This window comes from Thamnophis sirtalis, unplaced genomic scaffold (genome assembly GCF_051295495.1).
Source record: "Thamnophis sirtalis isolate CommonGarterSnake01/CBP01778 unplaced genomic scaffold, rThaSir2_p1.2 scaffold_6, whole genome shotgun sequence".
NCBI classification, from domain to species: Eukaryota; Metazoa; Chordata; class Lepidosauria; order Squamata; family Natricidae; genus Thamnophis; species Thamnophis sirtalis.
This window is the reverse complement of record NW_028261386.1, coordinates 46,047,211-46,064,346: the sequence shown is the minus strand read 5'-3', so window position 1 is coordinate 46,064,346 and position 17,136 is coordinate 46,047,211. Positions and strand designations below refer to the sequence as shown.

General features: G+C 38.3%; 1 protein-coding gene across 5 annotated transcripts in view; it reads right to left on the bottom strand.

Annotated features, from left to right (window-relative positions):
- Positions 1-16,786, bottom strand: part of PROX1 (prospero homeobox 1) — a 71,053-nt gene extending 54,267 nt beyond the window's left edge. The window contains exons 1-2 of one of the 5 annotated variants that reach the window (XM_087717782.1): positions 16,394-16,786; positions 5,980-7,770 (exon numbers count right to left, since the gene is read on the bottom strand). In XM_087717782.1, coding sequence (XP_087573908.1) covers positions 5,980-7,703 — 1,724 coding nt within the window. In that variant the 5' untranslated portion in view covers positions 7,704-7,770; positions 16,394-16,786. Of the gene's footprint in view, positions 1-5,979; positions 7,771-16,082; positions 16,321-16,393 lie in introns of those variants that run through there. The other 4 variants (XM_087717778.1, XM_087717783.1, XM_087717781.1 and 1 more) reach the window with 4 other exon arrangements.
- Between the last annotated feature and the right edge of the window lie 350 nt (positions 16,787-17,136).

Here is a 17,136-nt window from a genome sequence, read left to right as displayed (position 1 = left end):
GTTTTTTAAAAAAATGTATTCAAGCCAGCAGAATTAAAGATAAAACCAGTCCTTCACTAAGTACTTGGATCTGCTCAGTATTTTATTACATCATGTTTTGGAAATTTCAGATGAATAATATAGACAGGTGATTATTAATGTCCTTATGTTGCATATTTACTTGCAGAAATATGGAATATTAATTTTAATACCAAATTCTCAAAGTGCATTTAATTATAGCCTTATGAGACAATTGGTATCCCTCTCTGTGTGAGACATTTGGGGATATTATTTCATGGGTGGTAAAGAATAGGTTTATGTCTCTAATATTGCATCCTCCTTAAAATATAGAGCTCTGAACGTGGTATAGATCAAATTTCACCAATGTGAATATCCTACTAGTTTAGAAAATTCATCTTCCAGTATTCCCCTGCCACCGTGCCTGCTACTGAGAATTATGGAGTTGAAGTTCACACATCTGGAAAGTGCCAAGGTTGGAACAAACTGTCAGATCATAAGACAGAATTTTTGAACAGATAATAGGTTTGTTCTGAGCTCCATGATAGAAAATTAAAGTTGGATTTCATAAACAATAATCTCAGAGACAAAATGCCAATGAGCCTGTAAAATCGTTATTCTTCAAAAGTGTCATCCTGAAGTAATAGTTGAATTTGAGAAATGCAAAGAACAGAAAATATGTAGATGGATGAGCAATGAATCAGAAAATCCTTAATTCAAAACTCACCTTTACCATGAGCTTACAATATTAAGTAGCCTTAAGGCATGCCATTCTCTCTTGGATCTGTTTTAATCTCCTCTCCCTCCCCACCCCAAAAAATACAATGCAGAGAGTTATAATACTGATATATTTTACTAAGTTGATATAAGGATTATTTCTACTTATATAGTCCATGTGAAGTGCTTTGGACACATGAAAGCACTAAGCAAACATTTTCTTTTTTAAAGTATTATTATAACAAAAGATAAGCTATGCAAAGTAATAAATCCAGATATACCATGGAGAGAATTTAGGATCTATTTATATCAATACCACATTACAGAATGCAATCAAACCTGGTGAAATTAAGGAAACCCATTACTAATCAATGCAGACCTACAGTACATATAAGAATGCAAACAGGTAAACTAACATTTTGTATACTGGCTGTATTTTACTGGAAAGCCATTTAATGTATACAAAAGTAAATTTACAATCAGATTTGCAAGATTTTCCTGTCAAGTGACAGAAGTTGGAACTGAGATGGTCATTACCCCTGGATCCCTGTGTTCTTAATAATTACTGCTATAAGCCTTTATTTATTTGGTATGACTAATAACAGCTAAGAATGACTTTTATAATTAGGTCCATATAATAACCAATTTGTGTGAACAACTCATACATACACATATCTGTGGAAAAAGAATCCTTTCTCCATTTTGGATTTTCTGGGCTTTTGCATATCTGCCACTGAGTGTTAACATAGATTCATATTCGTCCTTTTTATCTAATAAGGAAAATCTGAGAAAACAGATAATACCAAAGGATGGTGCTTGTTTCATTTATTTCATAAACAAAGTCATCCACCATACAGGGATCATGTAAAAAAGTAGAGTCAGATTAAGCAGTGGGCTGCACTGCCTTTAACTGCAATAGCTGCATCCAGTGCTTCCAGCGATTGGTGATCAATTGTTCACATTACAATTGATTCATTCCCTCATGGAAAACTGTATTAACTTAGTCATATTAGAAGGTATTCTAGTATGCATTTCTAATTTTGAGTCCTGTCCAAACATGTCTATGGAGTTTAAGTCTGAAGTCTGTCTTGGTCATTCCAAATATTGAATTTGTTCTTCTTTATTGATTCTCTAGTAGAGAAGTTACAAAAGTAAAATAGTAATATGTTGGGAGCACTGTCTTGTTACCCAACCACTAGTGCTTCAACTTTAGCCAACAGAGATAAATTGATATTTTCTTATAAAATCTCTGGTAGGAAGCACAATTCATGCTTTGTCAACAATGGCAAAATTTTCATATCCTGAGGCAACAACCATCCCCAAACTATATACTATCACTTCCGTACTTGACATCTGGTATGGGGTTACTGTAGAATTCAGACTGATTTCTCACAGACTTAATGATAGCTACATGGCTTCAAACATTTGATTTTTAACATAACTGTCCATCACACATTCTTTCAGAAATATGGACAGTTATCCAAAAGTTTTGGCAATGTTCAAATGAACATCAGTGTTCTTTTTAATGAGTGATGGCTTCTACGTTGTTATGAATCCTATTTCCTTACCCAGTGCCTTCTATGGTTGGAATCATGAACACTTGGCTTGGGCCAAGTTAAAGGAGGCCTGCAGCTTCTTAGAAGATGCTCTGTAGTCTTTGTGATTTACCTGGATAATTTTATGCTATGAGATTTTTGACAGGAAACTACAATTTCAAAAATCTCAAATTTCAAATTATAAATCTGTCTGTGGATTGGTGGGGACCCAAAACTGAAATATGGTTTCATATTTTTTTTACATACAGTTAAATGTTAATGACTTTTTAACAAGGTCTTTGGGAATTCATTTTGACCAGAGCACTGTAGATCTTAAAATCTATTTCTTGAGAACTTCACTGTGACAAAGAGCCAAGGTTTGTCAAATTTATGTAAGATGGGGCTGGCCCAAATCAGCCCTGGTTGTTTAATGAATTAATTCTATAACTAGTCCTAATTATCCCTTTAATTGGCTTAAATGAAATAGAGACTGGATTTCCCCCATCCTGACACAATCATGTTGAATGACTTCATTTATTAAATGATTTTTTTTATTTGTTAAACACTATTATATTCCAGGAAGGCCCATATAAATCTCAGAAAACATTCAGTTGCAAAGCTATATAATTCAGAAACTTCAATCAGAGAGAATGTTTCCTCACAGAACTGTAGATCATGATCTATAGGAAGGCTTCTTATTAATAGTAGATATGCATAAGCCTCTGTATCCCAGTTCTTTTAAAAACAGTTAATGAAATATGTTCCCACCTAAAATAAAGGAAGCAGGATAACCAAGAAAAGGCTTTTATGATGTCTTTGTTTTTAGCATAATATTGGTTATGAAAACATTTTTTTAGATTTCAAACATGGCCAGGGAACATTCTGCTCTTTTATTCTTAATATACATTTTGATACCTTTCTTTAGATCTCAAATGTTAGTAAAAATAATAATAATAAAGCAGATCTGACAAGTGATTAAGTCCATTACTGCCCTTTACTGTGTTGTAATTACAGGTATTGGGTTGAATACGTAGTTACTTTTGCTCTGTTAATATGTCTGAAGATTAGATTTCAGAATCCAACTCTTCTACATAAGAAAAAGATTCAGTTTTCTTGTTTAATTTCCTTTACTACCATTAAGATTGCTAGTCTAACTTTTGCAGGGGTAATGTCAGCACAAGACACATATCAAATTTTTGAATGTCCACAGAATTGCCTTTAGAAGTGGCATTAAAGCTTAATATTCCTTGCCATTTCTAGTTAAATCTTAATCAATGTGTTAATGATTAAAAGTGCTGTAGACCAAATTTTTCAGGGGGAATTATAAGAACATCTTAAAATAATATATAAAGGAGAATACTATGAGCTGCCTAGGATAATTTTTATTTTGTTTTATTTTAAACAGGATGATTTTTTTTTGCCTTCTTAATCTATCTACGATATATACTTTTGGTATTCCCTGTTAACTAGAATCAAGGTTACTTATCTTTGAAACCCAAACCAGTCTAGTGCAGCAACTTTCTGAAATACTATATATTTTTCATTCTGCAAATCAATCTATGCTTTGCTAAATTCTTTTTATTATGCAGAAAAGTCCCTACACTTTCGATTCATCAGACGTCACGATGGTCTTAAGTAGTGCACCAGTACTGTTAATACTCCTTTATAATGAAGCTATATCATCATTTAATAATGGCTTTTCCCCCAGTTTATTGAAACCAGCCACTGTATTTAAATCTTTCTCAATTGTAATCTCAGGTTGATGAAATTTGCCTTTATTTCAAGACTTCTTAGGTCTATATTATGACTTTCTATAGAATGATCAGATTTAACTAACATATTTGACTATATTGGAAGTGAGTTGGATGCATAGATAGGAGTAGGCTAAAAAAAAAAAAACCAAGGTGGAGGGTCCCAATCCTGAACATATTTCTTAAAAGTATGTCCCTTTGAATGGCAGAGAATTCCTTCCCATTGAACATGAATTAATTGGAATGCCAATGATCCAGTGTCACATATGTGTCTTCTTTTAGCATCCTTGTGATAAAAGAGACATAGTAGGCACAGGGTTCTTTTTATAAAATATTATTTAAAGCTTTCACAATTGAGGACAATTTTAAGGATGGGGAAAAGAAAAAGATGTGCCCTATAAGATTAATCCAGCTGAAGTTCTATATCTAATTGTGCTCTCAAGCTTTGCCAAATGATTTGCTTTTTGTATATTAGGACAAAAGATTTTCTGTGTATGGCTGAGCAGAGGTTAACCATGCATACCCAGCAGCTGCACAGGAGCTGAGAACAGGACTTGCAGGGGGGGGGGGGGAGACAGGGAAAAGGATTTGATATTAGCTGAAATTCATCAATACTTGTATCTTTATTTTGTCTGGTGTCACCTTTTTATATCCACCTGAAAAATGTATACAAGATTTTCAAATGCTTTACTCATTTATTTGAGGAAAAGAAATATTGGCCTTATATTCAGAAGTAGTGTGATTGTGTTTTATAAAAAAAATATTATGAAGATTATATATTGGATTTTGAATATCACCTGAAATAAGTTGGCCATTACTATCCAAACTGCCAAATAGTTTTGAAGCAGTTGTGTGGAGCGTAGAAATCAATATGTTGAAATGTTTCTTTCAACTTGAAAGGTTTCCCTTTTCTAAAAAAAATATATTTATTTAATTATGAAATTAGGTGGCGGTCTATTTGGAAGTAAGACTTACAGATTTCAGTAGGAAATACTAGATGGTAAAGATCATAGCTGCAGGTGACCACCAGAATTTGAGAAATTATTTGAGAGTGCTTACAACTACTTTTGCCACTATTTCATTAATGGTAGTGGGGAAAAAAGAAAAGTTTACAAAGCTGCATTAATGGAAAGCAGCATTGTTGTTGTTGTTGTTTTAAAGTTACAATACAGTATTAGCCAGCCTTGACCCCTTAATATATGTTATATAAAATTAGCTATAGGTTTTTGAAGACCACTAAATTAGCACAGAGGTTATTTAAACATATATGGCAATGCTTGCAAATACAAGTTTTCGACTGTGGAACAATTTATACAAGCAGCTGAAGCCCTTACCAAGAAATTCAATTTCTTTGGATTGATATTTTGCCTTCAGGCAGGTTGGGTTTGCAGGATATTCTGCACAGATTAATTGATATTTGGTGGTCAATAGATTCAATAGATCAGGACGTAATTAGAACAGAATCAGGGATATTGCATCTCAAAACTTAGGGTCAAGATGGCTCTCAGGCAGCTCCCAAATTTGCTTTCTTAGCAAATCCTATGAAACATACATGTTAACAGAAATTTTTTTTATGGGGATGGATATTTCTTTTTCATAATTTTTTCCTGTTTTATGGCTGTGGTTTTGTTTAATATGTGGCAATGGTGTATTTTTGCTGCTTCTTAAAAGCCAAAGTTATTCTGCCTTACATTGGAAATTTGTCAACCTCTTTATCAAGATTAAAGTCAAGCATCTTACTAAAGATTATCTTCAGATGGACCCATTTAAAACTGCATCAAAAGAGAAATGGATGAGATTCAGCAATTAACATCTTCATTGACTATAAAACGGGAATTCTAATAAAAAAATAACAGATTAAGAATGATGGATGTTAGGGCCCACCTATTGCACTCCCAACATTAGTAGTTATTAGTACCCGTTACCAAATAAAAGCATATCAACATGCAGAATATGGGCTATGTATTGTAAAGGATATGGCACTCCCAGAATAAGGTGAGATTTCGGAAATATCTTGAAGGTCACCACACTCAGACTTGATGAGAGATATTGAGAGGCTTTCTGCAGTGCTAGGAGGATGTGCTGGTGAACAAGGGTGATGGTTCATATGATGGGATGACATCTTGGTCCTCAGACTTGTGGTCTCTCTGGTTAAATCTAAGGATTCTGGAGAGGCTCTGTCTTTCCCAGGGAAGGAGGCAGAAGGAGCCGCTAAGGGGTTCTGAAATGGGTACGCCATAAGGGGCAGAGGAAAGGGATGGCGAAATGAAGAGGAAGTGAACCCTGTGGTGGCAGACAGTGGAGATTGATGGAGAGCAGCATGATGGCTGCCGGGAGGTGGGACAGAGGCAGGCTGGTCTGATGAATTTTTGCGGACAACTAGGGGCAGTGCTTCTGTTTGGTCTGTGGAATTAGACAGTGGCACATTCCCAAAGGTATCTAGTGGGTTTGGAATGATGATGTCCCCAAAGCACTGGAGGCGCTGGTTTGCTGTGTGGAAGTTGTGGTTCTCCCCATTGACAGCAAATCTTGCTTGGGGGATCTGAAGAGGTGGGAAGACCTGAGGAAGTTGACGTACAGGCTTTGAAGAGAAAATCTTGACCACAGTGTCCACAACCTGAGACATGGCAGTGTTCAATTCCTGCTTTAGCGTCTCAGCTAAGTGCTTGCCTTCTGGATGAAAAGAGTTGGGCCCGTGATCTTTTTCTCTGGGCCCATCTTTTCTGGGTTTGTTCTCCGCTATCTCCTGTTCTCTAATCAAAGCTCTTGCACGATCAATAAATTGCCCTGGGTCCAATTCACACATTTCATTATCCGACCTCCCCACAGAATCTCTCGCCCTGACATCCAGTGTTTCCGAACGCAGGCTGTCTTCAGAGAGGTTACCAGCATCTTCGTCATTTTCAGAATCTGTGCTGTCATAGATTTGGTAGAACTTTTCCTGAAGCTGGCGCAGCTGTTTTTGCATGTCCTCCAGCTGCTGTTTCAGCTGTCTGCGCTCCTCTCGCTTCTGTTCTTTCCTCGCTGAAACCAGCTGCTGGAAACTCTGTTGCTGCTGTTGAGGCAGCTTTTGCTTGCGCTTATTTTCTCTGTAACTTTCTCGGGGACTCACAGACTGTGGAGCCATCTCTCTTTCATTTTCATTGCCCCTTAATGCCACACTTGGGGAATGGCTCATCCCTCGAATGATATTCTCAACCCGGGCACGCTTAGCTCTCAGGTGCTCATCGCATAACCGATCCATATCAAACTGGCTCATCGTGGGTCTGCCAAATGGAGAAAGACACTCTTGGGGGCTGTCTCTTGAAGAGTTGCTGCACACATCCTCCTGATGTACTTCTGAGCCTGTGCTGGAGAGGCCACTCGCTTGAAAGCTGGGCTCGTTGCCACCATTTTTGTTCATGTTATTTTTCAACAGCTGGGAAATTATAGTTGCTCCTGGAAAAGGCATCATGGCATCTTCATAGGAGTTTGCCCTCTTCAGCAGCTTGCGAAGCACATTTGACTTCTCCCCATCTGCATGCTGCACCACTGAATACTCCACATCCTGCTCGGAGCCTTGGGGATTCATGGCACTAAAAAACGATGCTCTTGCCTTTGCAAAAAAGGCAGATGCTGTCCCTACCGTCCGTTTCACTCCAATGTCAACTCTTCTTCTCTTGGTCTGCCTACTTAAGAGGGCTGTGCTGTCATGGTCAGGCATCACTGAACAGTTATTGTGCCATCTTCAAAAGCTTGTCAGCTGGGCACAGCTCAAGAATCCTGGGACCCTGGCCAACAGAACAAAAGGACTGATGAATCATTTTCTTTAAATTTCTCCAAATTTCCTGACCTCAATCCTGAATCAAATGCAAAATGCATAGGCTCTGGGATTTATGGCACATTACAATTATTGCAATTTATTATGCACTCTGCTTGAAATGAAACACTTTAAATATTTCTGCTCCACTGGTTTAAGATGGATTAAGATTTTTTTTAAAAAAAAAAAGAGGAAAGAGGAAAAACTGCTTAAGCACCAGTAATATATGGTTCTTTGCACAAATGCCTAAAATAATACTGTTTATCTTTAGAAAAAAAAACCTAAACAGTAGATTAGAAGAACACAGACACTGACAACCAATTGATTAAATTTAGGGTTTGAAATAATGTCACAAAATAAAATGAAAGTAGGTCTTGTTTCTTAAGTAAGGCTATCATATATAATTTGGGCTTTAAAAAATCAAATTTAGTTGCAAAACAGATTTGCAATTAAAACCAGAAATTTTGTTTCATTTTATAAGAGTGTTCCAGTATATCTGTAAGTATGAGCAGGTGCAGTGTGCATACCTATAGACACGCATGTTAAATATAATGATACAAACCTTAGAAACCATTATAAGAAAACTATTTAATGAAGAATTTACATTTTGGTTATAAAATACATGTCGTGCTGCATTTTGCAATAAAAATAGGAGTTTTGAAAACATATAATTCCCGTGACATCATTTTAAACATTTCAGAAAGGGATAAGATGGGGTGGGGGTGGGGGGACAGAATTTATCATCCTTGAGGTTTCATAAACTATGCTATGTGGCATCAAGTTCTTTGCATGAAGTAGAAACAAGGCACTCAGCACTGTGTCATTGTCCCTTAAATCAGCTTCCCAAGATAATATCTCAGGTGACTTATTGAAATAATTATTTCATGCAACATTGTACTCATATAAAACCTTATTTCCTGCAAAACACACACGCACACATGCACACACATACAAAGAAAGGGAGGGAGGAAGAGAAAGAGATTCTGAAGGAAAGAAACGGAGAGATGAAAGAAAGCAGCATCAAGCAAGAGCGTGAGAAAGGCAGATATCTTTTCTTTTATAGGAACCATCGTTGTTTCCCAGGAATACAGAATTTAAAAAAGAAGACTGATAACACATTTCTTTGCATTTTATAATAGGCTCTTGACATCATTCATGACTTATTAACCATGATGCTAAACTCACATGGTATATGAAGCATTACAGACGTCTTCCGGTACCTTCAAGTTGAAAACTATACCAATGTAATATTAATTTTTCCCATGCTATGTTTATCTAATATTAAACTCCACATTAGCTTAACAGTGCACAGTTTCCACAATAATAGGGTATCTTGCCAAACGCAGCATTCAGACTTTTGGATCTGTTCCCATCTGTTTCGGTTCACCTGTAAAAACATCTACGTGCTCCCTAGGACTGCATCTGTAGCTGCTTTTAAAGAATGACTACCCATGCAAATAAGCATAATTTCAGCCTGAAATAATCTACGCTATCAGCCTGTATAGCCTGGGTTTGTAAGTGTAACACTAAAAAAAATTAAAATAAAATCCTACAAAAACTTTTAGAATGAAACCTATATTTGTTTGTTTATCATTCAAAGGCTATGCAATCATTTAATCATTTTGGAGGTTATAAAATAATTCTTAAGAAATGCTGTACAAGCTTTGGAATATACACCTACATTTATTTTATTTTTTTGCAGCGTACTCCAAAGGAGGCTACACAGTTGTTAGTAGGTTTACTCAGAACTGCTACTAAGAAACACAAACACACATACAGAATTTTGCAATAGCAAGTATAACTTTGGGCCAAACGTATCTGATTGGCATCTTAGTATAAATTCAGTTTCACCACAGCAATCTTATGCAGTGTACTGCCTTTCTTCATATATAGTTTCCACTGAGATAAAAAATATTCAGCCTCAGATTATATAATAGAACTGAATTTACATAAAGACCTAAGGATCCAATAGTTAATAATTAGAATATTTAAAAAGATACCTTATTGTATCATGTCATACATGGAATTATGTGAGAAATTAAATGATTCCAATTCCCTGTGAGATAAAAGGAATTTCACTACTAGATGGCAGTGGCCTTTTTCTTTCTGTTTATTTCGTATGATTATGGATCTAGTTCAGATCCTTTGTGTATAAACAAGTATCGGTGTATTTTCAGATATACGCTGCTTCATTTAATTTAATGGGAACATTCCACTTCACAACAGAAAGTCATTTTTTTGGCTTCTAGGTTAATTACAACTAAATAACCTTGCCCATAAATAAAAGGCAAAAAAAAAATGTGCAGGGGTGAAAGTCCCCTACATGGGAAAGATTTGTAGCCTGTCATTATATGCTGATGTAAATACCTTCTAAGGTCTGCCTCTACTTTCAAAATCCGTCATCATTCTAAGTCTCAAAGAGATTGCTTGTTGTTGGGGTGCATTAATGAAAGTGCATCATTTTAGCAGGGACATAACAATATTAGCAGAAAGGAAAAGCCAGAGCAATACAAATTTTAACTTTTAACTTTAGATTTCAACGGACCTCTGATATATAACACAGTATTCCCAATATGCTTTAAAAATTGTTCTTTCCTAATTACTTTCTCCTTTCATTGTATTTCATTTAAGGGTGGAATGAGGCATAGGATGTCTGCAAAGCTCATAAAATGTTGAATTGAGAAATGTCATAAGGTCAATGCCATGGATCTATAATCCAAAGAATTCATTTTTCTTCTACATCTTTGCTTACAGTGGAGATACCAGAAGGGGAAGGCCAGACTATCACTGGAAACAACAAGTAGTATTGCTTATAAATGATACGTGTTAATTGATAGTCTACTTTCCTCCTGTTTCCTTGATTCCCGCTGACACTCATGCTATCTCTTTATATGACAAACTTTATATTTTGCCTTCAGATCTTAAATAATTATTTTATGTTATGTTTTTACCAGGGCTGAAAAAATATCCCGGGATTAGTTTCTTGATTTGAGACGTGCCAGAATGCACTAACATTCTGAGGGAAAAGAAAATGCTGCAGAAAAATCTTAGATTCTGAGTCATCAAGAATCAGATCTTTGGATAGGATTGTGGTGAGATTTTCCTACTAGATATGTGGGAGGGGGAGGAGAATACATATGCAGAGGGGTAAACTGGTCATTGAATTAGAGAGTGTGCTCCTGTCCAATTTAGAGGAAAGCAAATCTGCTCAGCTTGATTTATTTCTTGTTCAGAGATAATTCAGAAGTCATTTAAATTTTAGCTTTCATTATGGTTCGCATAAATATCGTTGATTAGTTTACTGGTTTGAGCTTTGTACATTTTAAGTTATTCTTGACAAGTTCCTTTTTGCCAAGTTTTCCTTATTTGAGCCTTCAACTTATATAGGACTTCATAAGGACTCAGTTTTTCAAAGTTGCTGAGAAGTATAACATAAATAGCCTGATTTTACAGCTTCTGATACACAATGTAATGAAAAAAAATATTCTCTAAACTTGGATTATAACTTGCACTTCTGAAATCAACCCTCTGCTCTATTCCACCGAATTCCCAGTCCACCACACCCCACCAAACACACACATTGCAAAAGATACGAGTAGCAAATATTATCACACATAGGTATATAAAAATACCCATTGGTCACAAGTACAAACATTCTATTTCAGAAGGCATTTCAGTCTTCCATATCTTAAATACATAGCACATGTGGGTTATATTGTTTTTGGTGATACTACAGTGAAGCAATTATAGTGTATATTATGAATTTTCGCTAAACTGCTTTTCCACTGGTACAATGTAGATTGATTTAAAGTAAAGGATAACCTAAAATAGGTAGAATGGAAATTAGGGGGGAAATTATCTGGAAAAAAGAAGTATATTTTATAGGAAGAATTTCTAATACATTTTTTAAAGTTCAAATTGATATAAACTGCTGATTGTGAAAAACAGCAATGAACTTTTCAAAGCGAAACTGCAAAATTTAAAATTGTTAGTTCTTCTCATAGAATGTAGCTAGACTTTTTCTCCTTCATTGCACATAGCACTTGCACACTATGCGCAAGTAGAGAAATTCAATGACATCCTAAAATTCTAGATATGATATTGAATTTTTAAAAATTAAACAACATTTTTCATCCAATAAGATTGGATGAATCACTAAATGATGTCAGCAATCCATATCAATTGTAAAACTTAAGTCTATTACATTGCACTGACTTACTTGGAAGTATAAAATATTTTTGCTACACTTCAGAGAAGGGCAAAGCATGGATATGTAAAATTTGCATAGCTTCACTACCCATACAATAGAATTATACAGCCTTCTGAAGCATTGTGATGGAATTTAGAAGTAAAGCTGATTTTTCTACCACTGATTTTTAAAAAATAAATAAATATTGAGATTATATAAAAATGTAAATAATACAAACATCGTTATGTTATTTTAAAAAAGCACAAAGAAATTAGACAACTGTTTAGCATCATTGGCACAGGGAGGCCATGGCAAGGTATTGAAAAGCTACTGTGAGATATTTTGCATTCTCTCCCTCCTACATAGGTATGTAATACCTTGATGACTACGAGTTCTATCTTAGTGGCTTTGGAAGACATTGGCAAAATGTCTCCTGGATAAATGCATCCACCATTTATCCAATTAATATCAGAAGTATATAAAATATTTTTTTTTAGAAATCCAACATTTTAATATAACATGGAAAAAAATTACTACCAAAGTCAACAACTATATACAACTGCTCATACATAATTCCTAACCTAAGGTCACCCTACACTTTTCCCCTCCTCCCTAAGGTTATGGGATATCCAATCAGAAGACCGAATCAACTCATCCACAGCACATACTTGAGAAATTACTCTAGCATGCAATGGAACACAGTCAAGTAATCCATGACCAAACACTTTGAACACTGAAATCCGCTACAGAAATCCTCACTATCAAGACCCAGCCACCTGAGAGATGCCAATTTAATTCTGAACTGATCATTAAAGCAATTTGCAATGGTAGGAGAGCATTCTCTTTCCCATATTAAAGTGCAGAAAGTTACCTATTAAACAATAATATTAAATAGGTTGTACAAGCTAATGTCTAATGTTAATATAATTTAACCCTAAATTAGTAAATTGTACGGCTTTAAAAAAAAAGTTTATCTTTTTAAAATATGAGATATCAAATACCGGTACTTAATACTTTTTATAGGGGGGGGGGGTAAGTTTCAGAAGAGAAAGTAATGAAATGGGTTAGAGAAGAGGACTTACGGGAACAACTTATGAAAGGCTCAATGGCAGAGTTAGCAAAAAACAAGTCAAGAAACAAAGAATATGGGGCTACATGCAAATTCATTTGCAGACTAGATGAATATTAAAATGTATTAAGCCTGCCAAAACAGTGGAAAAGAGTATTAAAAACAATGCTTTCAATTTTTTTTAAAAAAAATCTAGCAGTAGATGTTTCTCATATCCCCACTAACCTAGCAGATGGCATTAAATTAAAGAAATGACAGGTTCGCATATATCTGCATTTAGACTGTCATCTCTAAGCATGCAGATTCCAGTGCAGACCAAAGACTTGCAAATTCAGAGGCATGCATTGGTTTGAAGGAGGAAAAAAAATAGGATTTTTTTAAAAAAAGAAAGAAAAGGAAAACAGCATTTTATCTTTGATGGATGACAACGTCACCTTTAATGGTGCTTGTTCACAATTTCTCATCCATTACACAAAAATATATCACAGGTTCCGTTTGTGCCATGACAGCACTTTGACATATTCTTATGTCAAATGTGTCAAAACTTGCCTAGGTTCCTTGTATCATACTTACTGTTTTTCATCTTGATTAAGACATAAGGCCCAGTCTTAAATACATTCAAAAATAACCACCAGCATTCAGTGGACATTGTTCCCAAAGAAGCACACACATAATTCATTCTTTGAATAGCCTCCCCCCACCTCGAATTTTGAAGGGCTTAATTTCTGAGGAAAGGGTGAATAGGGTTAGGATGTTAAATAGTTTCAATTGGGGCTAGGTGTGTGCCTTATTCTGCAAAGTAATTCCTATTTAACTTTGAAAAATATTTCATTTGGAACAAGAGGTAGCTAAGTTGCAAATGAAATTCAGGGCTGTTTGCTCCAAATAAATGTACACAGAACAATGCTCCAATTACCACAGCAAATGATTTTAACAAACTATCAGTAGAATCGGAAGATAAGAGGCAGAACAGCAATTCACCGGTTTGCCTCCCCCACACTCACACATGCACTGCCTTACACACCACACATTGCAAAAGGTGCCAGTTTTTTTTTTAAAAAAAAACCAATCCCTTTTCTGTGTTCTTTTGGAAATTCACAATGAAAACAACCTGCTTTGCAGCCCTCAAGATTCCAGCTAACAAAAGAGCTCCGGGCTTCCGTCCTTCCTTAACCCGGCCACCTCCAAACAAAGCGCCATAAATTCATAAATAGACGTTGTACTCAGGCTCAACAGAGGGAAACTTGCACCTGTCTTTCTTGACACAACACACCTGTCCGACACTGCCCATGCGCACTTAGAGCCGAGCGCCCCTTGTACAGTTTCAATGCTTGGGAGCTTTGTCAGGCGGAGCCAGAGAGAAGCGCACGAACAGTTCCCCCGCTTCTCCCGTCCGCCCTTGTTAGAAGAGGCCACCGGGGGCTGTTAACAACAACAGCTTTATAGCCCAAACCGATGTTCGCTCGCCGTTTTACAACCGGTTCTCCCTCCTCTCCTTCCCTCTCACACCCTTCGCTCGCCCGCCGAAGGCCCTTAGAAGAGAGACCAAGTTTTTCATCTAGCGGCACTTGGACTGGCAACTTTTGCACTGCGCGCTGAAAGTTTAGTGCGCGCACGGGAGAGAGACGTAGAGCAGCTCTACCCGTGGGCACCAGAGTTGGGAAGGACAGTCGTCTCTGGAAAGGCGAAGCGGGGGGAGGGGCGTGGAGAGGGAAAGAGAGAGAGAGGGTCTATCTTTGCCGTATTGATTTTGTGCACAAAGTGGACATAATCTCACAAGTTAATCTAAAGCTTTTGTAGGGGGGGGAGGTGGAACCCCGGTGTCCCATCATTAGGCTTCTGGTGGCAAGGAACCCCCCCCCCTTCATCTAACTGCAGCATTAAAATGAGTGCAGACGTTCTGCTCTCTCCTGCTAAGTCTGCAGCACCTCACTTCAGGTCAGTGGCACAACTCTGGCAACAACTGGCTGTAAATCGGGAGACCCCGAGGTGATCCCCCCCCCTTCGTTCGGTATTAAATCGTTTTAAAAAATAAGAAGAATCCCAAAGAGTGGGATCCTTGGCGTCGATAGGGAGTCGGGACTCGAGTCAATCCCACCGAAGACTGCGCGGCTCATGCTAAACCTGGCCTCAGTCTGGATCCACAACAATACACGCATCCCCGCAGACGGGGCAAAGTGAGGCAAGCGGGACAGCCGCTCCACAAACCGCAAACAATTCTAATTAATGGGGGACAAGGCGCACGCCTCAGTCACTAGTCTTCCTTGGGATAAAGCGGTCCCAATCTCTACTCGCGTTCTCCACTATAACACCCCCCACCCCCACCATCACATACATATTTATTGGATCCAGAATAGACTCTCTATGGGTTCAGGGAAAAGGGGCTTTCATAGAAAAGTGACGGGGTATAACCAAACCCAAAAACCTGGCCTCAAAACTTCCCGTGCGTCCCGCCACACATTCTCCCTAAACAGCTTCTTTCCGCAACCCTTCTCCTAGCCCTTGGGTAGATCAAAAAAGAGACAGTGTTCAAATACGCCTGCTTTATCTAACTGGTGCGTGTGGTTTCTAAACTGCTCTCCATCGCTGATTTAGAGAGAGAGAGACGGAAAGAGAGGAGAGAGGGAGGGAGGGAGGGGGGGAGAGAGAGAGGGGGGGAGCGGAGAGAGCGGAGAGAGAGAGAGCGAGAGAGCGAGAGCGGAGAGAGAGAGGAGAGGGAGAGAAGTACTCAGGGACATGCAAATAATAAGCAAATCAGAGAAGACAAAAAGAAAAAGGCAGCGACACAATACGAAGAAGAAAGGCCGGACTTGGGGAGTTGAGAAAGGACTAATTGCGGGGGGGGGGGGTTGACAGAAAGGAGAGAGGTAGGAAAAATAGGAAAGAAACCTCAGGACTACAACTAAGCTGTTTTCTCATCTTTAAACTATAATAACACAAAGGATCAATAAAGACTGGGGAGAAGAGAAAAGGAAGAAGAAAGACAGTCTCAGGAGAGGGTCGAGAAGACATTTTTCGCACCAACCTTGTCCTTTCACACCGACCAAACTATTGTGATGAAGCTTCGGAATATGGACCATCTGCCGGCTGATTTTTTTTTTTAGTCTAACAATCTTACTCCGGCCACAAACTCAGCAGAAGGGAGAATCCGGGGAAAAGGAAATGTGGAGAGAGAAGGGAGGATATCCAAAGACGAAAAAGGGGGAGAAAACCCCTTCCCGAAGCAGTCTTTCAAACAAGCCCGTTTCAGTGTCAAGAATACCCCTTTCCCCCTCCCCTTTCCCCCCTCCCCAAAAGAGAAAGCAAGAAAAGGGAAGGGAGGAAAAAGGTACTTACTCAGTTCCAAAGGCGAAGAAACTGAGTCCCCCTCTCTCTCTCTGTCCCCCCCCCACCCTTGCTGGTTAGAGAGAGAGAGAGAGAGAAAAGAAAGAGAGAAAAACGCGCTCCTACAAAATGCTCAGATCGCCTTGATAATCTGGCTGCTGATGAATATTGCAACTGGACGAGGGAGGGCGAAAGCAAGAGTGCCCGCGTGCGAGAGAGAGAGAGAGAGGGAGGGAGGGGGGTAATGAGTGGGAGAGAAAGGGTACGAGAGACACAGAGAGAGAGAGAGCGAGAAAGAGGAGAGGGGAGGAGAACCAGCTCTTCTGCGGCGCTCTTCGCTCCCCGGCTGTAATTGTCTTTTCTTTCTGCAAGCAGCACAGCAGCCTCGCTGAGCTGAGGGCTCCGCACCACAACAAGATTTACTTTAAGACACAGCTGAAGGAAACAGGAAGACTACACGTCACGGTCTGAGTGACGTGCCTAGGCCCAGCGCCCAATCGGGAAGCTCCTTCGGATTCAAGGGGGATAGCGAGCGCAGAACTTGGGAGGAGTAGTGGGGGGGGGGAGGAGGAGGAGGAGAAACTGAATCTCTGCTTCTCCCCCCGCTCTTCGCATTCCCTCTATCCCCTTTCTCCACCCCGCGCCTCCCCCCTCTCAATTTGCTGATGGGAAGGAAACTTCATCACCAAATTTGGGGGCAAGATGACCTTGGCAGTTATTTGTGCTCAGTTCGGAGTTCAACTTTGCCGGATGGT